This window comes from Henckelia pumila, chromosome 2 (assembly GCF_033568475.1).
Source record: "Henckelia pumila isolate YLH828 chromosome 2, ASM3356847v2, whole genome shotgun sequence".
In the NCBI taxonomy this organism is placed as follows: domain Eukaryota; kingdom Viridiplantae; phylum Streptophyta; class Magnoliopsida; order Lamiales; family Gesneriaceae; genus Henckelia; species Henckelia pumila.
Genome location: NC_133121.1, coordinates 2290396 through 2316999, shown reverse-complemented (window position 1 = coordinate 2316999; position 26604 = coordinate 2290396). Strand labels below are relative to the sequence as shown.

Genomic DNA, 26604 nt, shown 5'->3' with positions numbered 1-26604 from the left:
GAAATAAAAAAATTAAAATAGAGGGTCAGCGACTGTCACCAACTCAAAAATGTTTACCAAAAAGTTTTACTAAATTTTAGCATCTTAACAATACCTTTGCTTTAGGTAAGTCAATAATTGAATAAGATGTCGACGGAGTGCCGGAAGAACATAAGCTGGATTTTTCTCAGATAGCCTACCAGCAACTGAAATTGCAATTTCCCGAACTTCAAAATCCTACAGGAGACAGTATCAAATCAACAATGTGACTTAATTATATTACCACAGAGAGCAGGAGCACATTTGTACACATTAAAGCAATCATCAGTTCAGCAAGGCTCAAAATTAATACAATATACTACACCTGGAGCTCCTTCAGCCTCAGGAAAGTTTGAAATCTACGGAGTGCATTAATAATCTATATACCTATTTATTAAGTGAGACGGCTTTAGAGAAACCAACTTGGCCTCTTGGTATGACCTTAATTTAAATTTCAAATTATTTAAAAAAAATGGTGGGAAATAATTAATATAAATATATAATTCATGATCTTTTAACTACTTCTCACAGACTTATGAGTTATGACTAATATTTAACTCAAGAAACATTCATTTTTTATTCTCATAAATTTATTAGATTTTTTTGCAAAAAAAATTTAATAAAAAAAATGAAATTTTCCGTCACACCCGTTGTGCGTGCAAATACACTTGTAATAATAAAGTCAAAAAGTACCAATATATGTACACACTCGGAACCGAGGCAAATATATTAACAGAATGATACTTGGCACCATATTTAAGAAGCAAGTGAAATCTAACTCAAGAATCCATGATGTCATGTAAATTAAACAACATCATTAACAGGCAAATCAACAGTCCTAAATGCTAAACATGAGCAAAACTAATGTAAATAGAAAGCTCAAATGATATGAAGGTTCTTTCTCACACGAAAAATGTCAGGCTATGTTCCAACTTCCTTTTCCTCGTATATTTCCACAAAATCCATTCATTTAATTATTTACAGATCATAGTAGTTATTTTCCATTTGCATTCTCCCTGAGTCAGAGACAAAATGCGTCAATTTGAATGCCATGGGATTTTACAATAGAGTTGCTAAAATGAATGCTCCACAAAAGTTGTTTAGTTAGAGGATGTCACGACATGAAGTTTTCAAGAATGGCAGTTGTGGAAAATGAATATCCATCTTAGGAAAAAGTGACATTTGAGGAATACCCACTTTAAGAAAGATAAAATAACATGAAAGCCCATGGGACTAGTTCTTCGCTAACATATCAAACACATTTTACTTGTTTTCCTAACCAAAGGCCTCCTTCAAAAACTAAGCACTCCATGCCAGTTAGAATAGAAAAATCAAGCACTTGTAATCAGGGAAAAAAATTGGCATCACGACATAATTACATAATTATTACACAATTATCAATCACAATTCTTTCACCAAGATTTAATTTTTATGGTATAGGGAAAAGGAGAGAGAACAGATACAATTGACATCGGAAAATAGAAACTAATTTACTTCTATTCTCATGTGATTTTTCTAATAATAATTATCCTATATTTAAACGAATAAACCAGAAAAATGGTTTTAACCTCATCATTTAAAGCAGCAAATACAGCAGTCAAGGAATCCGCCTGCGCCAGAAAATCATCAAAACCTCCATTCTCATGCAAAGAGGAAAATACAGATCTCCGAACTGTAACGTCAGCATCAGTTACAGCAGCGATAAGAAGCTTTTCCACAATCTACAAAATGGTGGCATCGTGACAACGTTAGCAAATCAGTGTGATATTAGTGATGATGCTGCCAAACCACGTACAAGTAAAGCAGATACCAAGAAAAATGCCCAATATATATGTATATATACACCACTACTTTAAAGATAAAGAATATGGAAGCTTGATTAGTAGAAAATTAACTTCGCTACTCAAACCGCAGCAGAAAGAGACGTAATTTATCATGTTATGCAACACAACTAATTAAAAATCCCAAGCAATATGATTGTTTGCAACTGTGAAGAGTAGGTTCATATAGAGTTTACAACCTTTCGCATGCCATGATTTCAAACTCTTGACATTTTATAATTCCAGCCACATTAGTTTAGTCCAATACAAAAAGAATAGATTATCAGGAGGAAGATTCTTTATGTGGATGGTGAAAGATAGAGAGGGGCTAATGCTTCATTGACATACAGAAATCCAGAAGTGGGGAAGGCTTGCCTTTTCATCTACTTTACTGTTAATAACTATTGAATACAGCCACTTTGCATGATCGATTCAAAAGCAGATCCTTGTTTTGAATAAGAAAAGAAAAAGCATCAGTCTCCTACCAATCTAATTGACCAAAAGATACTGATAAATGGGAGGGTATGCAGAAATTCACCATGCCAATTTCAGTTGTTTGAGAACCAAAGGAGAGTAAAAACATTTTTTCGTTTATTGTCTCAGTTCAGTTACATCAACTATAGATTTTATATTGTTTAAAGTCCCAACCTACGCATGTCTACTCCATTGTTGTTTCGGCAAAATGAATGGGCTCTGTGATCAATACTCTATAGTCTATAGTTATATCCAAACTAGCTTCTCTCCTTCGAAGAGATGCCAGAATGCCAATTATGGCCTTGTGCAATCTACCTCTAGGGGCATACAACAGTGCATTCACCGTTTGGAGCATTAATTTACCTACTAAAAAATCTTTCATTGTTACCCAATACCCCAATTTGATTAATTTGCAAATTTAACAAGCATTTAAATACCGAACTTCATCAGTAAATCCTTACATGACCTTGGCTTGCCGTACAAGTCTTCATCCCTTATTTTTCCATAAACGTGGAAAACATATTAAATGCATTTCATTTATGCAAAGCTACAAGAGCAAGATCAACTTAGGGAATATAAATAAAAACAATAACAAGAATATTTTACTTAAACATCTTTCAGTGAGATGGTTCACTGATAGACTGATGGACAAGTAAATCATCTCATTCTTCACATCTTTCCAAGTTCAAAGTACAATTTGTACAAATGAGGATCCCCTTCAACACATGATTTCCTCTTTTTATAGATGAATCTAGGAAATCATTTTGGTCCATATACAAGTTGAAGTGGAAGTTCAATCCTAAACTTTGAAACCATCTAACACAAGATTGCAAATTTAAGCCTAGCACATAAGCAAAAGGTTTGCTTCTAAAGGGGCAGCGCGTTGTTTGATAATTTAGTGCTTCATAAATCATAATCCTACATTTGGTAAATGTTTACATCAAATAAATTTTTGATAGGGAACTCCGATATTTTATAAATAATAATATAATATGAAAGATAATTACAAGTGTGAACCAGATGTCAACACACTACCAAAAGCTAAAAACTCAAATATGCCACTCTGCGGGCACAAGAAAAGCATTCTCTAATGAAAACATGTGAATTTTGAGATAGTTTAGTCCATCTTATGGCTTATAGTTAGAAAAAGTTTGCATGCACTAAAATATGGCTAGTTCTCAATTACTAGGTTTTCTTACTTCTACTCTTACATACGATATTATCTATTGTTTCCGTTCCTTAGAGTATGTTTAAGTAGCATATGTAAACAAATCACATTACAGTGAAGCCGCTAATTTAGCAATAACTAGAAAACTAAGAACACTTACAAACCAAATTGTTGATAACTTAATCAAAGAACATATGTCTAAACTGGATTGTAGATGCCATGGTAGACGATAGGGAGCCTGCCTAAGAATTGCAGGTATGGAATGAGTTTCTGTCAGTCACTCAATTCAGTATTTAATTAACCAGCATGAAGCGAAGATATTTTGTGGTGAAATTGAGACTAGTATTTCAAGCAACACTTTTTTTAACCAGAAACGATGATATTATATTATATTATATTAAAAAGGAGAATAATATATATATATATTGATGAGAAACGGTAATATATTATATAATGACAAAAGAAAATACCGACTCCCTAATCAAATCAACAGTAATACATATTATATTATATTAAAAAAGGAGAATAATTACAAAAAGCAGACCAGAGGTCCATGCATGATAAAGTTAAAGTTGGAGTCACTTTAACAACATTCATTGTTTTGGAAAACATGCGACATTATTTTGCAAGTTAGATGGACAATATTATTCTATATTCTTTGAAAAATCAGAAATTACTGCAATCCTCATGCATGTATACAAGTTCCAAGCAAGGGAAAATATCGCCGAACCAGTATAGTATCTGGCAGGGTGAATAATAGGGGAATTAGTAAAATTTTCATGGAATCGAACCTCCTCAACAAGACGGCGACGCCTTCCACCAGCTCGACTAGTTCTGTTCGAACTAAATTCCGCAGAAGAGACACCAGATAAGGAATTCGCGACCAATTTGCAGCAACACAAAGCAGCATCTTTCCGTGTAACTCCATCCTCGTCGCCTAAATACACCACAACAGATTCCCGTGCAAACTCAAGAAGATCATGACCCTAAATTGGACGCATATTCATTAATATAACATAGAAGTCAAGTAGTATAATAGATATTTCAAAGTAACACAACCTTGAAATTAAATCGCGCTAGAGATTGTAAAGCGAGTTGAACAAGGGCAGGACCACTAAGTTCCAATACTTGCACAGTAGCAGTTGTGCCACTGGTCCTTGTAACAGACACAGATGGTCTTGACTGCACTTGATGGTGTCGTGAAAGAACAACAGAAATGCACTCAAGCAACCGTAACTGAATGGTTGGAAGCAAAGATGGAATGCTGCAATGAGAAAGAAAACTAAATATCAAATCCCGTGAATGCAACTAGACAAAGGAAACATAGAAAAAAGCATGCATCCTTTCTGAAGACCTAGTAGTTATGTGCTCGAGGGATTCCACTAGAGTGACGGACAAACCAGCAGAAAACATTGCATCCAAGAGACAACGAACATAAGGCTCCATAGAAGGACCCATAGCTTTTGCTATATTTCCAACACAAGCTAGAGCCTCAAGAGAAGGACGCCCTCTACGAGGAGCAATCTACAAACAGAAGAACCATAATCAAAATATATGTATGATAGTTGATACACAGAACTACCATAAAACCATTGATTCAGAGACAGAGTTACAACATAGCTAGTTGGCTTAGACCCTACCGCATCTCGCAAGTGTGATGTTATTTTCGGCAAATAATTGATAAGTTCACCATCCAAAGCACCTGCCATTTCCCCAAGAGCAATGAATCCACTGGCAGCTTCTGCGGGCATTTTAAGAACATGAAGTATATGCCTCATGCAGATCTGCATGTAAGTGGTTGTAAGCCAAATAGAGTTCTAAGCATTAGCAATCACAAATTTACTCATTTGTGAAAGTAGAAGGATACTGACCGTCAGGTAGTTAGTCACAAAACGATCACGCAAGAAATGGGCAATTCGTGGTAGCAAAGACGTAATGCTCAAACGAACTAGCCTATCCCGGTGCTCCAAATAGCGGAGAACAATCTCAGCAACTTCTCTATACCTTGACATCATAAATTCACCTGTATTCCTGCCCAATTGATATCAAATTCAAAATAAACCCTAAATAATGATGAGAGGGTTTTATTATCTCAGAATTCTTAAAATGGCGAATTCTTGAAATTAATTTTATTTTATTTTTTTTATCAATATTGGCATAAAGAAGAGTTATCGCACATATGACATTGAAAATCTTATATAGTTCACTTCATTATAGTTGTCTGTCATGAAATTACAAAAAGGAAAAATGTTACAAAAATAACATCCAAGATATTATCGTTCCAGGCCAGCTTGTGTCACTATTGCTGAATGCAAGGGAATTAGAAAGCATCATCAATTAAAAATCTGGAAATATTGAATGCAAAACATGAATTTAAATTGGAACAAACTATCATTCTTCAAAAATAAAACCAATCAATCAAATCAAGTCTCGCGTACACTAGGATTGAACCCTTGCCGTTTTTCCAAAAAGAATAATTGGCAACACTAGTGCAACTAAAATTTTAATAAATCGTACAACCATCGATCATCACGTTTCGGTAAAAAAATTATTGGTCTCTAACAATTCTCATCCCAATAATTAAATCAACTTGCAACTTATTGGAATCGAACATGTGATCTTGGTTATCATACCACTCATTGGATCGAGCACTTAAACCTTACAACATATTAAACAACACATTTTGCTCATTATTTCAACAGGGTAATTACTCCCCAATAAATACCAATAAACTTGGCACCAACCATTATTTCAAGATAACGTGGAATGGAAAACAGATCATTGTTTAATAAACTTGGTAGCCACATTGGTGTGACGTCATCTGAAAACCAAATAGAAAATGTTGCAGTAATATGTAGCCGCAAAACCAGGTAATGCTTTGTATCAAAAGGAGATTGGCTGACCTCACCATAAAATTTAAATAAAAAAAAATTGTGAAAGATGTAAAGTAAGTTCCCTTGGATCATGCGAAAGCTTTGTTCCAAAGAAAAATAAATAAAACAAATAGTTGCATGAACTAGTATAGAGTGACAACTAATTCATGCAAAACAAGTCTCGAGGGAATGCCCAAAGCCAAGGAATCTAAAACCAGCAAAGGCTATAAGAAAAGGGTTAACTGGAATAATTTATGCTTCAACACAAACAAGCACTTAAAAATAGAGGACATTCCAAAATTCACCACAAATAACACGCCTAAACAGACATGATACCAACACAAATAATTTCTGAAGAAGATCAACACATCGTTCCACCTACCGCAGCAGTTCCCCAACTGCAAGTAGAGAACCGTGTATACTATGTACAGGGGAATTTCTAGCCAATCCATCTTGCGTAGCCTCGAACATACGATAATACCTGCAAAATTTCAAATTGACTTTGATTTCTTATCGGTTGGAACCGAAAAACTAAACATTATTTAAGAAAGTGTATCTTTTTTTAAAAGAAACGAAGATATAGTAATATATAAAGTTAATAATTACAAAAGGCGGGCCGTAAATCCGCCGCAGACAAGAGGTAAACAAAAGCCCTATCACATCAACAACATATAAACTTCCAATCCCTCAAAATAAGAATAATTAGAGGAAATTTTTAATGATCGGTGGTAAAAGTAGCAAATACTCCATTCCAAAAAGTAACAATGGGATTACAATTTCTCTTCTATTATTGCACATATATTCATAATATACCCCTTTCTTTTTAGGAAACTAATATATCATTAACATAAAAAGGTAATAATTACAAAAAGTGGAACAGAGGTCCACACAAAAAGAGATAAAAACCAGAGTCAATTTAGCATAATATAAGTCTCCAATCCCTGTACAAACTGAAACCGAAAAGTCTATGAACTCCTTCGTCTTTGAAATCCAAAATGGGACCGTAAACTTAATCTTATCCCAACATAGATGCGACAATTTTTTAATAGAAAGGAAGAAAAACTACACTTACCACTGAACACGCCACCTGGTTTCACGTTTTTCAATAACTCGGAGGCAAGCACGCAGTGCCTCCACAGCTCGCTCCCGGACTTCTAGCTTCGGATCCCTTAATGCAACCCAGATAGCATCCACAAATTCAGAAACGTGAACATTGAATACTGTTGAAGCATTCTCAGCCATTTCCTAACAACAAGATAACTTCACTGCATAACTCTTAGCTTAGATAAGCTTATTATTTAGTGTTTTATATTTAAAAAGGGAGTGTTAGTAATATGAGCAAATTATTGTCACGTTTAGCAAGTTAATTGAGATACTTGAGGATTAATCATATCGTAAAATAACACCTAAAAGCTATATTTTAATTGTTCACATTTGATGTGGTTAATAATTTATGCCTTTGACCAACGCAATTGACGTGAGCTTGATTACTGCATTAAAGAGGAGGTGAATAAGCAAAAACATCAAACGGTTCCTGCAGCAAACAGTAAGCAGAAAGCAAAAACAAAGCAAAATTCTGAAATCACTGGGAAAAGGTTTCCAGGAAAAGCAATAAAATATATTTGTTTTTGGTGCATTCTAATTCTAGTTCTTGACTGACAAACTAATTGTGTGAATTGTTAATCCACTATCCAACCAAAAATAGATTGTTAAATTTTGTTGTGGTTGCTTTTTTCTTAATTTATGCGTGTTGAGACTTGAGCCCATATTTGTTAAAGCACACGAGGCAGCAGACAGAGCACGGACAAGTCTGGCTAGTTTTCTATGAGCAACAGGCAAATCTTTAATAAGACGAGTGTTTTCGCTGTGATTGCTGATTGCCCATATACATCTCTTAATTGTCCACACTCTTTCCTCCTTCGATCATGCATTATACAGGCATATAGAAAATAAATTTAGCGCCGAAATTGTTTAACTGTACCCTGGTAGACTTCCATGTAGCTCTGAAGCTTGGTAGCTCTGTTATTGGTTTTGTAATAACGAGAGAGATTCTAAACAGCGGAACTTACTTTTAAGATCAAAACAGCAGCAAGACGCCGATGTTCCACTCTATCAAGACGAAGCCAATCCAGTGCAATTTTAACCTAATAATAATAGAGATGAAAAGAATCAGAAATATTCCGCAAAATGGATAATAAAAATTTCAACATACCAGGCGTTCCACTTCATCGGCAGTCATTGCCCCACCAGCTCTGGCTAAGTGGCCGAGAACTTTACTGGCCATGACCAACGTATCTGTTTCTCGTTTTGCCTCGAATGCAGTTCGCATGTAATTTGTTATCTTTGCAACCTTTACTGCAGTCTCCCCGATTCCAACATCTATAAGCTCATCAATGGCCCTCAGCGCACCCAGATTCTCAGCCACTTCATTACTATCTAAAAGACTAGCAATACGTTCATACAGCTGATCCATGAAACGAGAAAATGCTTCGCCATTGAGATCACGGGCTTGTTCCTCTACGTGTCTTCTCAAAGCTGAGCCAGTCCCATCCTGTAGATTATGTTTATCCTCATTCAATAAAATACCAAACACTGACTGGTGAAACATGCAGGCAAATCGTCAAACAAAAAAGGAAACAATCCCAGCACGAACCAATCCAGAACTCCTTCAATCTCGAAATTCAGGCAATTAGACAAAAAAGTAATAGCTACACACTGAAATAGGCTCCCAAATTTTCCTGATTGAGCCTAAGACGTTTCTCGTGGTTGTGGAAAAACATAAATCTAACTTTATATTGCAAAGGTTCAAAGCAGGGAGACGCGACTCTATTCATTCAATGCATCTCCCCGTCTAATCAGATAACAATTCAGGTTTAAAACACAGGTCTGGCACAAATCACCAAAATTTTACATTTTTAAAATGTTCATTGCAAGAGCCAGCCAAAAATGTCAACGGCAAAGAAAGCACGTCTTCCACTTCTTCAGCAAGCCGAGCACATTTTTAAGCAACAGCTAGGATAAAGCAAAATGACTAACCCGGGGAGGGCCGCGCGTGCATAGGTCGGCCAGTAAACGGACGAGAGCGTCAAAGTTCCCAGCACCGGTGGCGGACACTGGAGCAGTGTATCGAATTGACGGCGTCGTCGCCACCAGCGCCATGCTGAGGTGTAGTTCCTGTGTATCTGTCAGTATTTACACGCATACACAGCAGATTTGTAAAACCCTAACGAATTTGTGAAGACAGGGGAAATTTGTGGGGAATTCCAAGAAATTGGTATCGGCAAACACCAACTGGCGATATTTGTATGCTGACAGTTAACCCTCGCTTGATTTCTCATAAGTTCACACTCGTGATTAGTGTGTATCTTCAAATTAACGATAACGATAATATGTGGTTTAATACAATATCTCACATAATTTATTTCGGTAATATTCTGTTAAATATATATACATTTTCATACGAAAATTGAATTTCAGATGCGTCTCTGTTATTTTTTTATATGCATCTTTTAAAACAATAACTCAGGTCCAATTGTGAAAATAAAAAATGATGTAGCTAAGCAAAAACTTATATGTAATGTTTGTGTTTTAATAGAACTTAGTTTTGAAGTTTTACTAAACTAATTTATAAAGTTAGCGCTCCATAAATTTACGATATGATGTTGTATTTTATTCACGATGAAATGATAACATTTGAAATTATTACGCTCAAGTTATAATACTTGAAAATAGCCGTTATGGGTTTTTATTTATCGAATGACATATTGATGTAAATATGTTATGTTTTTAATGTAATTTATAATAGATTGTTTGTTTTTTTCATAAGCTTGTGAAAAATAGTCTTAGACAGTTGATCACTATTTTATTTCCCGCGTCAGACTATATAAAGTAATAACATGCGTTATAAATAATAAAAAAATAACGGTCATGATGATACATTTAACTAATATATCATATAATTGTAACGTAACGATTAAACCAAAATTTTATAGAATAAAATTTAACAAATATCACGACCATTAAAACTTGTTATTGCATATACTCAACTAAAGATAAACACCTTTCTAATGTTTGTCAATATCTAATAACGAAAGCTCATCAAACACAATAATCTATCTAGTAAATAATAACTTAACATGATATCTTTACATGAATCAAATAATAATTATAGAGTTAAATAAAATCACATATAAAAAATATAATCCCCAATGTTGAAAACACTCAAAGTGATCATAATTATCCCATATAAAACAAGGCAAGCCATATGCTTCACATATCAATGATTAGTCCAAATCATATATAACATATAAAATCAAGTATCGTACTGATTTGTTATGTTCAATCAGTATTTTAAAAGATTATCATTCATTAATTTTTATTAAAAACTATAAAAATATATTTCATATGCGATTAACAGTTTAAACACATCAATGTAACTCAATTGTAATAATACCTAATAAATAATATAAAATATAAAATTTTGAAAAATGACTTGATTTTTCTCAAATATATATCGTATGAGTTAGCTACTTAGCTTGGAGCATTGTATACTAGATTTAATTTAAAATATATACGGTATTATATATCTATCTATTGATAAAGGTTGAGAAATGAAGTAATTTTAATTTTAAATATTTGATTATTTTAATTTTAATTAATAAAGAAGTTGCATTGCTTTGTTTCATGATAAAATAAATAAATAAAACATTAATTTAAACGCTGTATTTATCGCTCAATAAACCAGCGACACTGCTTAAAACCCATAAACCCTCAAATTTATTTCCTCCTCATGTATAGATAAGTCATCATCCCCTTCCCTCCATGTCCCTTCTCCTCCTCCGCTCCCTTCCCGGCGGCGCCTTTCGCGCCAGGCGCTCGCCGTCGTCACCTCTGCCCTTCATTTTCGCCCTCTGCAGAATTAAGTCGAATCCAATTGCGTCATTTCAGAGACGCGCGATCTCCTCAATTTCCGCTTCCGCCACTTCGGCTTCCGAAATCATCAGTATCTCTGCTCACAAGCATCCCCTACCACCCTCATCCGATGCAAATCCAGCTGCACTTGAATGGGTTAGTCGAACCGCTTTTTGTGGCGAATTGTCCGAACCCGACGTTGGTAAACGGGTCCGACTTTGCGGGTGGGTGGCCCTCCATCGTGTTCATGGCGCCCTCACATTTGTTACTCTTCGTGACCATACCGGAACTGTTCAGGTTTGTTTAAATATATTTTCCGACGCGAATACGTTCAACATGTTTATCATTTTCATTTTATTTTTGTGGTAAACGAGGTCCGGTCACCCCTTTACTTGTTTTAGTGGATTACATTTGACAAATATATTTTCCTTTTCTATTTCTTGTGGGTTTCTGACGGTCAGGTGACGACCCTCCCAGATGAGTTTCCCGATGCCCATTCTGTTGTGAATGGGTTGAGACTCGAGTATGTAATAGCCGTGGAGGGTTTTGTTCGGTCTAGACCAGCTGAGTCGATCAACAAGAACATGAAGACTGGATCCATAGAGGTTGGTAATTTATTCTGCAATCACAGTAAATCTACACCCTAATGCATGTAACTTCGCTAAATTTTTTTTTTTTATGTAATGTTATTTGTCAGTTGTCACCTTCTTGTTTAGAGTTGGCTACACACCTCGCCTAAACATTTCTATCTTCTCAAATCTCAAGCATGTCGGGAGAGTCTTGGCACCAAGGAGAATTTAAACTTTTGCTAGTAATTTGTAATTATAACTCAGCTTGATTAAATTTTCTGTTTTTTTTATTATATCGTCGGTTTTTCTCAACACGAATTCTTGAAATTTGAACATTGCCAATTTATTGTACCGAATAATGCAAATGATACCTCCATATTTTATACCTTCATCAAGTTATTATCCTACTGATAAATTTCATTTGATTGATTTGTCCCAATAATGTAGCCATAATGAGGTTTACTGTAGCTTTGTGCCTATTTACGCAATCATTATGTTTTAGCTCAAGAATTTGTACTTTAAGGGGATTTGAAATTGTTGCAGAGCAGCTGCTGTGAAGCTTCTGTAGAAAAATTAAAATGTGTTGGCTATTTTATTATGTAAATGTTCTAAAATTATCATTAAAATATTTTCCACACATAGGTAGCTGCAGAGCAAGTCCATGTGTTGAATGCCGTAAGGTTTAAGTTACCTTTCTTGGTGACTACTGCAGAGGAAACAAAGGATTCCATTAAAGAGGAAATCAGACTGAGGTAACTAGCATTTTTATGGTTTTCATCTATGAGTGAATTGGTCTTCTAAATCTGTGACTAGAACCTTTTTCAATGTGTTACCTTGTTCATGCTCATTAAAAACATATAGATACTTAATGGGGAATATTGTTTGAAATGCTCTGTCCAAACCCCTATACCTTATTGTTGTTATATCCTTAATGTTGTTGGGAAAATGAATGTTTCATTTGGATTTCATCATTTGAATGAGTAAAGATATATGCGTCCTATTCACCCGTAAAACTAATTATCATTTGGTCCTAGATATTGTATGTAAAAGGATAGTTTAGTCATCTTTCGATAATCTGAAATTGTGTAGATTCTGATCGAAATTGTGGAAGATTCAAACCTTATGATCTTCTCTTGCTATTTTCTATCGTCTCCTCTTCTCATTTATTATTTATTTTTCTTTTGTATTGGTGTCGCGAAATCTGTGCTTTTGAGTTTATTTGGAATCTTTTATGCAAATGAACGACACAAATCTTTAATTAAAGATTGCAATTGCTTTAAAAAGCAGTGCTATGCTGTCCTGTTGTCACTATTCAGCTCTGTTCTGCGGTAAAATAAAAACGTGTAGGTTTGGGTGAAAAATTAGATCCCCAATGTTACATATATAAAAAATTAAGGCTTGCTGATCACTCCTCTGGCTGCATGGACTAAAACTAGTATAAATATTGTCAGATATCGATGCCTTGATTTACGAAGACCTCATATGAATTCAAACATATTGTTGCGGCATAGAGTGGTGAAACTTATTCGACGATATCTCGAGGATTTTCATGGTTTTGTGGAGGTAATAAACCTGACAATTATGATAATTGCTATTTGTAACTTCTTAATCATGGAAAAGGTTTATGGGATTGCTTCTCCTGGTTTATCCTATTTCCTTCTGTTGATCCCAATCTTCTGATGTTTTAAGGTAGATTGAGACTCCAATTTTATCTAGATCTACTCCAGAAGGTGCAAGGGATTATTTAGTGCCTTCTAGAATTCAGGTACCTTTATCTTTTTTTAGTTGCACTGCCAACTGGTAGGTGTGCTTTGACTTTTAGATTCTTAAAAAAAATGAATTTTTAAAAAGGTTAGACATTGTATTTTTCTTATAGCATTCCTATCACTTAACACATTCTCCGTGTTTCAGAAAGTTCAATACGCATTGGCTGTGTAACTATGATGTGCATTAACGGTTTTGTTCACATGCTATTGCTAGTGGCGGCGTGTGGATAACGATCTACTAGTGCCACAGTATGCAACTTGGCACCTTCGGTTTCTGGAACAGTAAAAAGAAACACTTTAACAGTTTACTTGTGGTGAATGAGTGCTGCGCTAGAATTATAAATACTAAATATTGCATTACTTATTTATTGACACTTTTTATAAGATGGATGATCTAATTTAGTTGAGTTGCCACATTCAAAGATAACACATATTAGGTGAACTTTTGCCTTCATGGTGATCTATATTCTATTGGTTAAGTTTGTATATTTATGTTACGGAAGTCTGATCCTTGATCCTTCTCCTTGAAGCCAGGAACATTTTATGCTTTGCCTCAGAGTCCACAGCTTTTCAAGCAAATGCTCATGGTTTCTGGTTTTGATAAATACTATCAAATTGCAAGGTTTCTATCGCTAATACTTAATTTATTTTTGTTTGCTTTTTCAATGAGCCCGGATCATAATTCTATGACCGGGGTAGTTTTGGCATTCTTCTTGTTTTGTGACCAACATAATTCAGATATGCCTTATTTGCAGATGCTTTAGGGACGAAGATCTAAGGGCAGATAGACAACCTGAATTCACGCAGTTGGACATGGAAATGGCATTCACTCCCCTGGAAGACATGCTGAAGCTCAATGAAGATTTAATTAGAAAGGTTTGTCAGTTTGGTGTGGATTTTCACTTTGTTTCATTCATGATGGAGGATGCTAAGATCCCCTAGATATTTTGTGACCTACTTGCTTTTACCTCTGTAGTTTATTGGTTAACCTAATTTTCTCCATTTAATTCTTGTTCTGAGATACCGAATTTGTTTTACTTATAAAGTAATTGATTGTACTGAAGGTTGTCAGGTTCTGCACACTTACCCATCAGTATTAGCTTTGTCCACAACTGGAAATACTCTTGGAATAGAATGGTGAAAATGGTTATCTGATGTTTTGAATAGTACTTGAATACAAAAGATCGCACTGTGTAGAAAGTTGTCTTAAGTTCCAGGCTTCCAGCAAAGTTTGCCATAACATATTGTTGTTTTACCTTATATGGTTGCAATAAGGACACATAAGTTGACAAAGAGTGTATGACTTTGTGCTTAGCCGTTATTTTTGCTGTGACTGTGCCATATTGTGCTTCAAGGATGTTGAGGTACCTGTATCTGATGATTTGATTGAGTCTTGACCTCATTTAACCAGACACATCCTTGTTAAAAGTGAAATTGGCTTTGCTTCTCTACTAGGTTTTCCTTTTTTTTTATGGGGATCTTAAGTTTGTGGCATTCCCCCTGATGCCAGCTTATGTGATTATTCCTGATTTGGTTTCTTGGCGTTAACTTTATGTTTATAGTTTTATTTTTATCCTGCGGTTTCTGCTAGGAAATATGACAATTTGCTCAAACGATGTGGTATCAAGCATGAACGTATACTCTCTTGCAGGTTTTTTTTGAGATCGTTGGAGTTGAACTACCAAACCCCTTTCCAAGGCTTACATATGCTGAAGCTATGGTCAGATATGGTTCAGATAGACCCGACACCCGTTTCGATCTTGAACTGAAAGATGTAACGTCTTTGTTGACGTTCTTTTCTAGTTTAATTATTTTTGTCATTTCCCTGGGCTGATGAGACCATGCTTTATCTTGCTATGGTATTTGATTTTTTTATTTTTTTTTTGCTTTTTCTTTGTCTGCTCTTTTAGGCTCCTAATTGGTTGAGTTAGATTGTGGAAGAATCTGTCTCATATATGAAAAAGTGCTTTTTCATTTATTTCTCTTGCATGGTTCTTGGTTTAATTCTTAATTACTTGGCGTGTTGCTCATTTCAGCGATTTTCATCAGTCATCATGTTTTATGTTCGTTTTGCTAACTGAGCTGAAGGTGACAAGTCATGGGAACACTGATTGCGACCACATGCCAAGATTGGTTTCCTCCACTATGATAGTTTGATTTTATGATCATACTATCTTCCTGTGTTATTTGCAATATTTACCTATGTTTGTTCTTTTGGGGTTAATATTTTGAAGTTCTGCCTGCAGGTGTCTGATGTTTTCAGGGATTCAAATTTCAAAGTGTTTGTAGATACCTTGACTGATGGGGGAACCATTAAGGCATTATGTGTCCCTTCAGGAGCAAAATATTATTCAAATACAGCTCTAAAAAAGGGCGATATTTACCTTGAAGCCATAAAATCTGGGGCCAAGGGTTTGCCTTTCTTAAAGGTCTCAAGTGATGGTAGTAACATCAATTCTTTGGCGCACAATATGTAATGCTTATGGTAATGAGCTGCATCGGTTTTTTTACGTAACTTAATATTCTATTTTAGGGTCACTCGAAGGCATTCCTGCGCTTGTGTCTAGTTTGGATACGGCTAAGCAAGATTTTTTACTGAAGTTACTATCGGCCAGTTCAGATGATCTGATCCTGTTTGCAGTTGGTAAAATCACATCAGTTAATAAAACATTAGACCGGCTGAGGATTCATGTAGCAAATGAGCTGGGCTTGATTGATCATGTAAGTTGTTGGTCCTTGGATTAAATATAATACATCTAATTGCTGGAAAATGTATTTTTGTGAAGTTAAACTTCAGTTTTCTGACTTTATTGTGTTTATCTCTATGGTTTCTAGTCAAGGCATTCAATCCTGTGGGTCACTGATTTTCCAATGTTCGAATGGAATGACTCTGAGGAGAGGTTTGAGGTTTGTAAAATCCTTAGTTTTGCGTCTTCTAAAATATTCTGTCCAGGATGAAATGTTTTAATGCTTTTCCAGCTTTTTTGGTCACACTAGAATATTATCAGGTGTATTGCCAGACTATTTTTTGATGTGGTTTATATGTACTGTCAAATGTCAAGTTCTAGTTGTGTCTGGGATGAAACGATTATGTATTTGACACTCACCTCCCTTATCAAACGTAAAAATTATAACATGCAAGGGAGGTAAATGCCTAAAACAAAAAGTGTAGGGGAGGTGAATGCAAATTACCTGGGATGAAACAGACTTAAATAGAAGGGCGTTCAGAACCTGGTGAAACTTTACTTCATCAATTTTAAATTGAATTCCTGGGGGGAATATGCGAGCTTCACCATAATGGTTGAAGTTTAAATTCCACTTGATTTGCCAATATTATGACAGCCTGTGCTTTGGGCCTCTGGAAACTTGTCCAAGAAAATTATCACAAAATCTGTTTTGAGTCTTTTTTGTTTGGAGAAACGTTCTCAGGGAAATATTGCAATGCGTAGGTGTTCCAGTTCTTTTGGATATGCACAAAATTGAAATATTAGCAAATCAATCAAGTTGAGCAGGATCCTTGTCATATCATACTCATAATCTAGTCTTTGTTGTATTGATAATCCATATGAAAGCATGGGCTAATTTATGGGATCTTTAACTGATGAAATGCTTGCTATGTTTCTTTGTAGGCCTTGCATCATCCATTCACTGCCCCTAACCCTGAGGATATGAAGGATCTTACATCTGCTCGTGCCTTGGCATATGACTTGGTTTATAATGGTGTTGAGGTAGAGGGAAACTAAATTTGTGATAGTTGCTGTATATTGTGGGAAGGAAAAAATAGTTCTTAAAACTGTGCATCCCCATACTCATTACCAGATTGGAGGAGGAAGCTTAAGAATCTACAAGCGTGACGTGCAAGAAAAGGTGTTGGAAATTGTTGGAATCTCCTCCGAACAGGTCAGCAAAGCCATGCAATCTCATTGCCTATATGATTCATGCACCTTACAATCATTGTCTGGCATGATCAAAATTTAATCTCCAGTTTTTGTCTCTTTTGTGAATGGGTAAGAGTATGATTCACCGTATCTCCTATTTCTGAAAACAAACTTCTCCTGGCGTGAGTTGTTACAAAACCACATCTGTGTTAAGTCTTCATGATTAAGACAATAAGCTACACAAGTACACTTTTTTCCCCTTCATAGATCAAGTTTCTGCTTTGCATACTGGAGTTTTTATGATGGCATCTGACATTGATAACCTGCATTTTTGCTAAATCCATGAATATTCTGTATGCGGATTCTGAAAATAGTTTGATCTGCAACAGCTGTTATTGTTGTTTTGGTTGCTGTCTCTTTTAGTCGTAAAAAACCCGTTAGATTGGAGAAGTGATTATTGAACTTTTTAACCTGTAAATACGAAAAAAATTATTTGGATCAACGCCATCTTTGTCTGACAAGCTTGAACTCTATATTATTGCAGGCTGAAGCGAAGTTTGGTTATCTGTTGGAGGCTTTGGACATGGGTGCTCCTCCCCATGGTATTAACGTCTTCATTATTTTGGACTGAATTTGTTTGTAAACTATGATTCGTCTGTGCCTGAAATATATTGTTTAATTTGAATTTGCTCGAGTCCTACCACTAAAGATGGTGGAAGACCTCCACAGGACCTCTTATCTGTTTCTCTGATCTGGGAAATATATCTTTTTTGATAGCTCTTGTAAGACATGTAGAAGGGTTATTCTAGCCTATTAATTTGTGAGAACTGAGAGCAACTGGATATTTTTAACAGTGCATGTAATCCTACTTAAGAATCCTCTTATTTTATTTCTTTTCCATTCACTCAATTATCTGCTATTCTTCAACCTGTTGCATTCCATACTTTAAGGTTCACGCATCACCTTGTGATAGAAATGACCCCACCAGTCATAATCCTTTTCCTATAGATGACTGTACTCATCAATCTGTTTGTTACGCTACTCAATTCCTAAATAATATGGATAGGCATATTCATTTTTTCAGGAGGAATCGCTTTTGGGTTGGATAGACTTGTGATGCTATTATCAGGAGCTTCTTCCATCAGGGATGTTATAGCTTTCCCCAAAACGACCACTGCCCAGTGTGCCCTTACTCGTTCCCCTTCGGAGGTGGATGCCCAGCAGCTCAAGGATCTCTCACTTCAGAACACATAAGTCATCGATACATTTGAATCTTTGTAATTTGTTCTTGATTCAGTTTGCGTATCCTCCTTTTCCTGTGGAATGGGTGGGTAGTAGTGGAAGGCAGGTGATAACATTGGTCTCTTGTTTGTATATTAGATTCGGATTACATTTTTTTTTCTGGATATACACCATGTCAGCATTATTTTGCCATAATAATTATTATTATAATAAATTACAAGTAGAGTAGAAACAGCAGTACATTGTATGGTACTGCCATTTTTACTTGATTCAATTTTATATTATTTAGTATTTATTTGTTAATGTAAAAATGTCCACACACAAATATTGATTGCATTTGCATAATCAATAGTTATTCTCAAGTTTACAATCAAATGTTAGAATCGTCGCCTTTGTTTTCAATGAAACAAAAGCGTAGAGGGCTAGTTGGTAAATCGATGCGTATCGGTAATAGCTTGTACAATTAGTTTTTGGCGCAGTTTGGGTCACTTGTCTGTAATTGCAATAGCTGTAGTTTTACGGAGTTGCTCACAAATTCAATGGCAATTTGTTACCCGCATGTTCTTGTTTTAAATACTCTTTTAACTTACGAAAATAATCTCTATAGGCATGAAATTAGAGAAGCCAGATGGCATAACTAGAAATAGATTGAACATGAACTCATACTGACATAAAACAATAAAATCTTACCTTCTATTATACTTGTGAACCCGAGTCAGAAAAATTAAACAGAAGATCCAAAGTAGAAAAAACCAAATGTTCCTAAGATCAGAATCCGATCACGTGTATGAAAAACATTGCAGACTTCCGAGATTCAATCAAATCTCCAGGTTGGTAGCAAAATCTCTCCATATTGACAAGAAGCTCAAAACTGAGTGCACAACCTATACATCAGCAACCCAAGAACTATTACAACAGCGGTATATCAATGCAATGTCTTCCACTCGTTCAAATTAAGTAGCTGGTGGTTTGATTTATCATCACCAAGCCGCGGAATTCCAAGAGCTGCATTGTGTTTCGTCAGTTCCTCAAAAAAAATTTAACTATCATATTTTCAATCTGTTTTAGTGCAGTGTGCATCTGTACCATGCTGAGTGCACTGATGGTATCCCATACTTCGAAGAAATTCTCTTATCTCTTTGGCACTGCTGTTGCTTGCCTGCAAGAGACGTTCATCTTCTTCGTATATAATGTAAGGTGCTTCATTCTTCTTTCTTGATAATAGTTTTGATGCACCCTTTAGAACATGATACTCCCAACCCTGAACATCTATTTTGAGGAGAAGCACATGCTCGGATTCTTGTACAACTTGATCGAGGGGGATAGACTTGACTTGTAGTTCAATCTCCTCGTTGGACTTGAAAGCCATCTTGGCACCTACGGCTGAGACTGCACTATTGTCAAGCCGTCCAACCAACTATGGACATACACATGCAACATACAATGCAAGACACGTTAAAAATTGTTCTATAAAGATAACCGGACATATATACATGTTTTACACTGAAAAAGAAAACCACAAAGGAGAATGCTAGTTTCTTGCACAGTAGATAGACCATACGGTACATAAAATCTAAGTTTTTAATCAGAAGCAGAGTATGTGGCAATGGTGGAGAAAAGGGCTGTGCATTTTATCATATTTTGTAGCACAAATACAACATATCATCAATCATTTCAGTAGAAACAATCCTAATTCCTAAAAGCTTACCACCAATGCTCAATAACAAATAACATTGATAAAAAAGCCAGTTTCAGAAGGGAAAAAATAGGGGGGAAATGAAACAATTCCACACATTAGCATAATCTGACCAATCCTTCAAAACAAAAGGAGAGATAATTTGGCAGAAAACTAAACACCTTATGAAATGTGATGTTCCCGGATCGATCAGAAGCAGCGGTTTCAAACACCTCCACCAAGTCTCCAACTCTATTAAAGTAAATTCCTTCACAAATCCTCTGCAAATTCTCAAAAACAGGCTCAAATGCCAGGACCCTGAAACCCATAACAGCAGCAGCAAAAGTAGCCATTCCCACATTAGCTCCCACGTCCACAAATATCCCATTTCTGCCCTCCCCCTTCATCTTCTCCATCAACTCCTGCACCGTCGCGGAAATATCAGGCCTTCTAAAGGGCTTACCTTTAAGCGTCCTAACAATATTTTTGTGCGGCTTTTCCGGTAAACTCCCAAAGTCCGCAAGAGAATAGAGAAAAGGGTGTTTGAGTCCTTCGACAACGTTGGCAAACACAGGATAAGCCTGAGGAGAGCTAATGCAGTCGAATCTTTTGATGGGTCTGACAGATTTCGAATCTTTACTGATCTTGTTGGGATTATTGCGCGGATTTTGGGTGGAGAGGTAGAGGAAAGCGAGCAGGAGAAGGGATGTGGAGATGAAGAGAAGTAGGTTTTTTGGGGTTAAGATTTTAGTGGATTGGTTTCTCTTCCAAGAATTTGCCATGGAAATGGAGGAGCCGACGGAGATGCTGAACGTGGGAACAAGGGAGTGCAGATCTTGCAGTATGTTTCTTATTTATTTAATTATTATTATTATTATTAATGTAGTATTTTTATATTTCAAAATTCATTATATTTCTTGGTCCCAACACATTTTTCTTTTATCTGATTCTGTTAAACTACAGGTCGCGAGCATTGAGTTAATGGAAGAGGATATGGTTGTGATGGGCTGAGATGGGCTCTTTGATAATCTTTTTGACCAAGAAATTATTTCAATAGTTGGCTCATGTGATGATGTTTCCGATGCTGGTATGGCGAAATACAGATTTTCTTCCCCGAATTTTAAATCTTGGTTGGGTAGTTTTATGGTGTATTGATTGATATATCTGGATGCTAGCAAAGGCATTGGCTAATTTAGCCCATGCCCATTCGGAGGATTCTAGTTTTGAATCCCCTTGTTCGCTGGAAGCCCGAGTTCATGTGAGTTACACATATTTCTTTTATCCCTACTACAACTACATAGTGTCCTTCCTCACATGATTGATTGCATGAGAAAGTGGTTTGTGATCAGGGTTTCGAAGTTCCTTGGTAGAAGAAACTTTTGGGAATGAAGTTAACAGGCAAGAGTTTTGATCCATGCCGCTGATCGACTCGATAATTTCCAGTAGTTTTGATGCTTAAGTTGAGATTTTCCTTGTGAACTTGTGCAGGTGGAAAGCTTGATGATATTACTGTAATTGTTGGGCAGGTGAAGAGCTCATTGAGCTAGCTCCAATTTTTCCTCAGATTGACCATTGATGATGATAGCCTAGTAAACAAGGTTTGGATGTTTTTCCATTCGAAAAAAAATGCACGGACTAGTTGGTTTTGTCATCTCTTAAATGGTATTTTCTCTTCAAGTAGAAGAAATTGGATGATAAACTTTATGGGTGCGTTTGGCTGGAGGAATAGCCCTGCTGATTGTCGAACGAATCCTACATGTGGTTTCATTTTACCAATCGCATTCGGGAGAGGCCTTGGTGGCTATTTTTCCTGATTTCAATCCTTCTCAGGTGGCTTGATTAATTATCATCTTCTGAAGAACATTTTCGATTTTTGTGGCCTACGATGAGATCAAAATCCACAGAGGAAATAAAGATTGTATAATATTGTGGAGTCTCTGTATGTTATTGGCAATTATTGCACCAACGCTATATCATTTGCCATATAAATCACAATTTATATGAAACTGTATCTTTTGTTATACTAACTAAAATTTACTTATTTGACACCATCTGTTTCGCAACCAAACATTTATCATGTATCATTTTGACTAAAAGATAACTGTTCTGACGATGAATGATCTGTGACTCACATACGAGAATTAAAAAAAAAATCGAAGCTTTAATTTCGAGCTCAAGTTCTTTTTCTAGAGTACTCTCGATCTTGACCTTCTCATATGGCATCCTGGAGAAGGATGCACATATATAGAAACCTATAGGTTGAATCGGAAGAGGGTTCTGCAATTTAGAGGGTAAATTTTTATAGGCATTAATCAAATGCGGGTAAATTTTTATAGGCATTAATCAAATGCAAGTAGGAACAACAGTTGCATATGATCTCAAAAATAAATGAAAATTGATCCTTTTAGAACTACCAGATTATTGCAACTGAAAAGTAAACCACAATAACTACACACAGTAAATAAATACCGCCGCTTCTATGTAAATGGCTGCCTCTAACAATCGTATGAATCACATCATCGCTCCAAAGAATTCCGCCGCTCTGTAAATGGCTGCCTCTAACATTCATATGAATCACATCACCACTCCAAAGAGTAACATCAAATCATCATCAATCAAATCATCAGCAATCGGTTCTATCTATCGCCACATTGCTTGCCATGATCATGCAGGGTATCTACTGAGAAAGAAAAAATAAAAAAGCAACCGTCTGGCTCTTTCTCATGTCAGGTTGTCACTTTGGTAGGTTACGTTTAATTCTTGGAAAAAAGATTTTGCAGCTTCATATGTGGACCAGCATATTGCGGCAGCTGGAGCATGGAAGAGCATTCTAGGCATCCACCCTCTCAGAAGACCACGGTATCCATCTTTCTCTACTATTGTTCGAATAACATCACGGATTGAACCATTAGCACAATCTATCACATCCACAGACACCCTGCGGAATGTCAAAGATTAAGAATGACACAAGTAGTTCAAAAACTCACATACAGAAGATCAAGCGCAAGGCAGGCAACAAACTAATCTAATTTGCTTGGTATTTGAGGTTGGGGCAGACACTTGTTATTGACGTGGGCATTAATTCAAAAATAAAAAAATAAAACAAGTTTCACTAGCAGTTCCAGTGTCTTATTTTTCACCTTGGGTACCTTCCAAAGAAACTCAACATGATTACAAAATTTACAGAATGTTTAATCAAGATAAAGTGGTGAGGTGAAAGAGACTGAAACGAGATGTTGCCACATGAATCTCTACATTCATTACATCCTTTTTTGTGCAATTTTACATCATCATTAGCTGTACAGTGAGATCTATGGATTTTAGAGGACAGTTGAGGAGTTGTAACTGTTTGCCAAAAATCGGTTTCGATTGCTTAGAACGGAGGATATTATAGCAAAAGAGGTTAGATTAAGGGCTTCGAGCAAGCAATGTTCCACACTAAAAGTGACAATCAAGATGATGATGTATCGACTTACAGCTGCACAAGGTTCCAGTCTCCACTAGTTTAATATGCATTAGCTGATAAATTGAATTGTGCTTCATGTCGAGGAAGTATATGGGTGTCATCAGCCGTTTATATCTTTGTCCACAGTAAGTATGGTCAAAGGAAGTAGTGAGAAGTGATCTAGAATATACATCATACATGTACCAAAGATAATCAATAAGTTCCTCAAAAAGGAAAACAGGTAGTCAATAAGAAGAATCTGACAATAACCAGGTAGTGAAATATTTATTGCCTTCTTTTTTGCAGTGCGCTAGAAAAAGAAAAGGTTAAGTGCATCTCAATAAGTTGGCACTAGGCTCAAAAAATCTTTTAGTAAAAGAAAAACAGAACTTGCATAAAGTAACAATATGCCCTCTATTTTTTCAACCTACAGATTAATATGTCGATTAACATCAATATACTTTCATTCTCCAAAACAATGATTTTTATCAACCAAGATTCCGAAATCACAAATCCGGGAACAAACAGAAATCAACATGCTCTATAGTAAAATCAATCAATCGTGTCAAGTTCATATCAAAACTAAAGACTTAGAGCACATTGCCAAATTTACAAAGAAAGCATGTCCGTGTTCTCATAACTTTCACCAGCCAAACATTTACACAAGAAACGAGAGTAAAATTAAATACCTGGCACTGTAGCTGAGTCTTCACAACATCAAGAGGTGTGGTAACGGCTGCTGACAATGCCCCTGCCACTGCTCCAGCTGTGGCATGAACCAACAACCGCTCATCGCTCACAGTCTCATGTGAAACCTCCATTAAACCTCTTTTCGCCGCCTCATAGGTAGCAAAATGCACAGCCGTAAAAGGAGCGTTCATTAGCACAGTAGTTCTATAAGATGCATAGAAAGCCCTAAAACCCTCCTCCCTCAGCACCCTCATCACACAATCCGACACCCTGTTATAAGGGCTACTTCTCAATTGAAGTCTCTGCTTCACCATATCCATTGGCGTAAACACTGCATCGCTAGCAACAGTGGCACAAACACCCGACAGGGCATGTGCCACCGAATTATTAGGATTCGCCCCAGAAAAATTCTTCTTACAGAGTTCATAAACAGAGAAGTAAACGGCATGCGCGGGGCCAGCACCGAGCCCCATGGCGCCAATGCCGCGGTAGAGGGCTCTAAGGCCGTCTGATCTCAGAATAGATTGAAGGGCCTGCTTAACACTAGCAGATCGAATTGGGCAGGAGCCGAGGACTTGCATCTGGGTTTTAACCGTGTCAACCGGGAACATCGCCATGTGCTCAACCATTCCCGCCACTGATCCAGCGATCATGAACTGTGAAAAGCGAAGCCCATCGTGCGCCTCCGCGGCGATCTCAGAACGGTATTCCTGCGGCTGCGGCATCTGAATCAGGTCGGGATTCTGAAACTTGGGGGAGGCGTCGGTTGCCATTAAAATATCGTATACCGAAATCAGTCTAGGGTTGAAGAGTGGATTTTTGGCGCAACAATGTATCTCCATACAAACATAGATTGGTATTCATGCGGACGGTGAACTGGAACATAGAAGAAAAGTCAGAACCGGAATGTGTTCAATGTAGAAGATTCGAACGCTGTAAAAAGTGAAATTTTCAAATTAGGGTTTCCTTAATTGGGATTTCGCGGTAATTCGTGCGTTACTTAGTAATCAATTGCCATACAGCAATGGCCATAAATAGTTTTTCTAAGACTATGGTAAAACTCCATGAACGGGCATGGAATTTTCATTGGATCCAATTATATGGCCAAATTTTCGGCTCAATCTATAATTTGTCAATTCATGAAGTTATGCACCAAAAGTTTTTGGTCAGATCAATAAAATTCTACCGGTGTCATATATATATATATATATATATATAGAAATGATACCCTGCACCCTAGGTGTGCAGGGTAACATGAGTACCGCATACGTGGCGGTCCATGATTGGTCAGCCAGTTTTTGTAAAAAACAATTGTGTGGTTGTGGGCGCGCCACGTAGGCAGGTGCCCACAGGTGTGCAGGGTAAGGGTGTGCAGGGTATCATTACTCATATATATATATATAAATATATATATATATATAGTGGAGTGTGTTTGAAAAGGGGCGTTAACCGGGAATGTGTAATTATATTTTTTTACAATTATAATACCGAATGTGCATTGATGCCCTAGCTCCCCAGTTTCAGCAAGAGAAACAAATTACCTTGTTAACCTCATTCACAATTTGAACTTTCGTCAAATGATCAATCAAGTATCTACACACCAGAGCAAGTAAAAAAAAATTTAAGAGTCCAAAGTAGTAAATAGTAATGCTGCGCACAATTTCCTGGGGAAATTCGCGCGGAAAAAAAAAAACACAACACCATAATTGGTACAAAAATCAAGCTACCTGAGTTCAGCTAAAGAGAATCGATCCCGGGATCTCCAAAAGGAAAACCACATCCTCTTAAGAGCTCGCGATCACAGTTTTTTCTTCTTCTTTGCATCAAAATTCATCCTCAACATGTCCTACATGCTTCAATTAGCAAATCAGTTTTCTCTTATGCCCATTTTCCTGATCAAATGATTGATTTCATCGAGCGCCTACTCTTATCACGGAGTCAACGCGACAGGCAATTGCCCTAGATCGAAGCTCGCTAATAAAAAATTTAGGGTTTGCGGTCGCCGAATTGTCCGCCAGGAAGAGGAAAAAAATTACAAATAATAAGATCGGCGGCTCTCATATATCCAAATTAAT

General features: G+C 36.4%; 3 protein-coding genes and 1 pseudogene across 3 annotated transcripts in view; 1 reads left to right on the top strand and 3 right to left on the bottom strand.

The window, feature by feature from the left end:
* The window catches only part of LOC140881919 (serine/threonine-protein kinase TOR), a 30668-nt gene extending 20925 nt beyond the window's left edge, over positions 1-9743 (bottom strand). The window contains exons 1-12 of the mRNA XM_073287598.1: positions 9390-9743; positions 8566-8904; positions 8423-8497; positions 7426-7598; positions 6736-6834; positions 5352-5511; positions 5121-5264; positions 4835-5004; positions 4540-4744; positions 4272-4466; positions 1587-1739; positions 95-216 (exon numbers count right to left, since the gene is read on the bottom strand). Coding sequence (XP_073143699.1) covers positions 95-216; positions 1587-1739; positions 4272-4466; positions 4540-4744; positions 4835-5004; positions 5121-5264; positions 5352-5511; positions 6736-6834; positions 7426-7598; positions 8423-8497; positions 8566-8904; positions 9390-9512 — 1958 coding nt within the window. The 5' untranslated portion in view covers positions 9513-9743. The remainder of the gene's footprint in view (positions 1-94; positions 217-1586; positions 1740-4271; positions 4467-4539; positions 4745-4834; positions 5005-5120; positions 5265-5351; positions 5512-6735; positions 6835-7425; positions 7599-8422; positions 8498-8565; positions 8905-9389) is intronic.
* A 1368-nt stretch (positions 9744-11111) lies between these two features.
* On the top strand, positions 11112-18961 carry LOC140882388 (aspartate--tRNA ligase, chloroplastic/mitochondrial). Its single transcript, XM_073288367.1, has 15 exons — positions 11112-11561; positions 11726-11869; positions 12476-12585; positions 13285-13396; positions 13527-13598; positions 14130-14221; positions 14355-14475; positions 15251-15373; positions 15846-16041; positions 16133-16320; positions 16435-16506; positions 17229-17327; positions 17419-17499; positions 18022-18079; positions 18562-18961. Exons 1-15 carry the CDS (start codon positions 11175-11177, stop codon positions 18729-18731), a joined length of 2025 nt encoding a protein of 674 aa, XP_073144468.1. The 5' UTR covers positions 11112-11174; the 3' UTR covers positions 18732-18961.
* Positions 18962-19398: 437 nt separating this feature from the next.
* Positions 19399-21228, bottom strand: LOC140883914 (uncharacterized). Its single transcript, XM_073290537.1, has 2 exons — positions 20577-21228; positions 19399-20136 (listed from the first exon to the last, which is right to left on the bottom strand). Exons 1-2 carry the CDS (start codon positions 21174-21176, stop codon positions 19774-19776), a joined length of 963 nt encoding a protein of 320 aa, XP_073146638.1. The 5' UTR covers positions 21177-21228; the 3' UTR covers positions 19399-19773.
* Positions 21229-22711: 1483 nt separating this feature from the next.
* On the bottom strand, positions 22712-26604 carry LOC140881066 (uncharacterized; annotated as a pseudogene).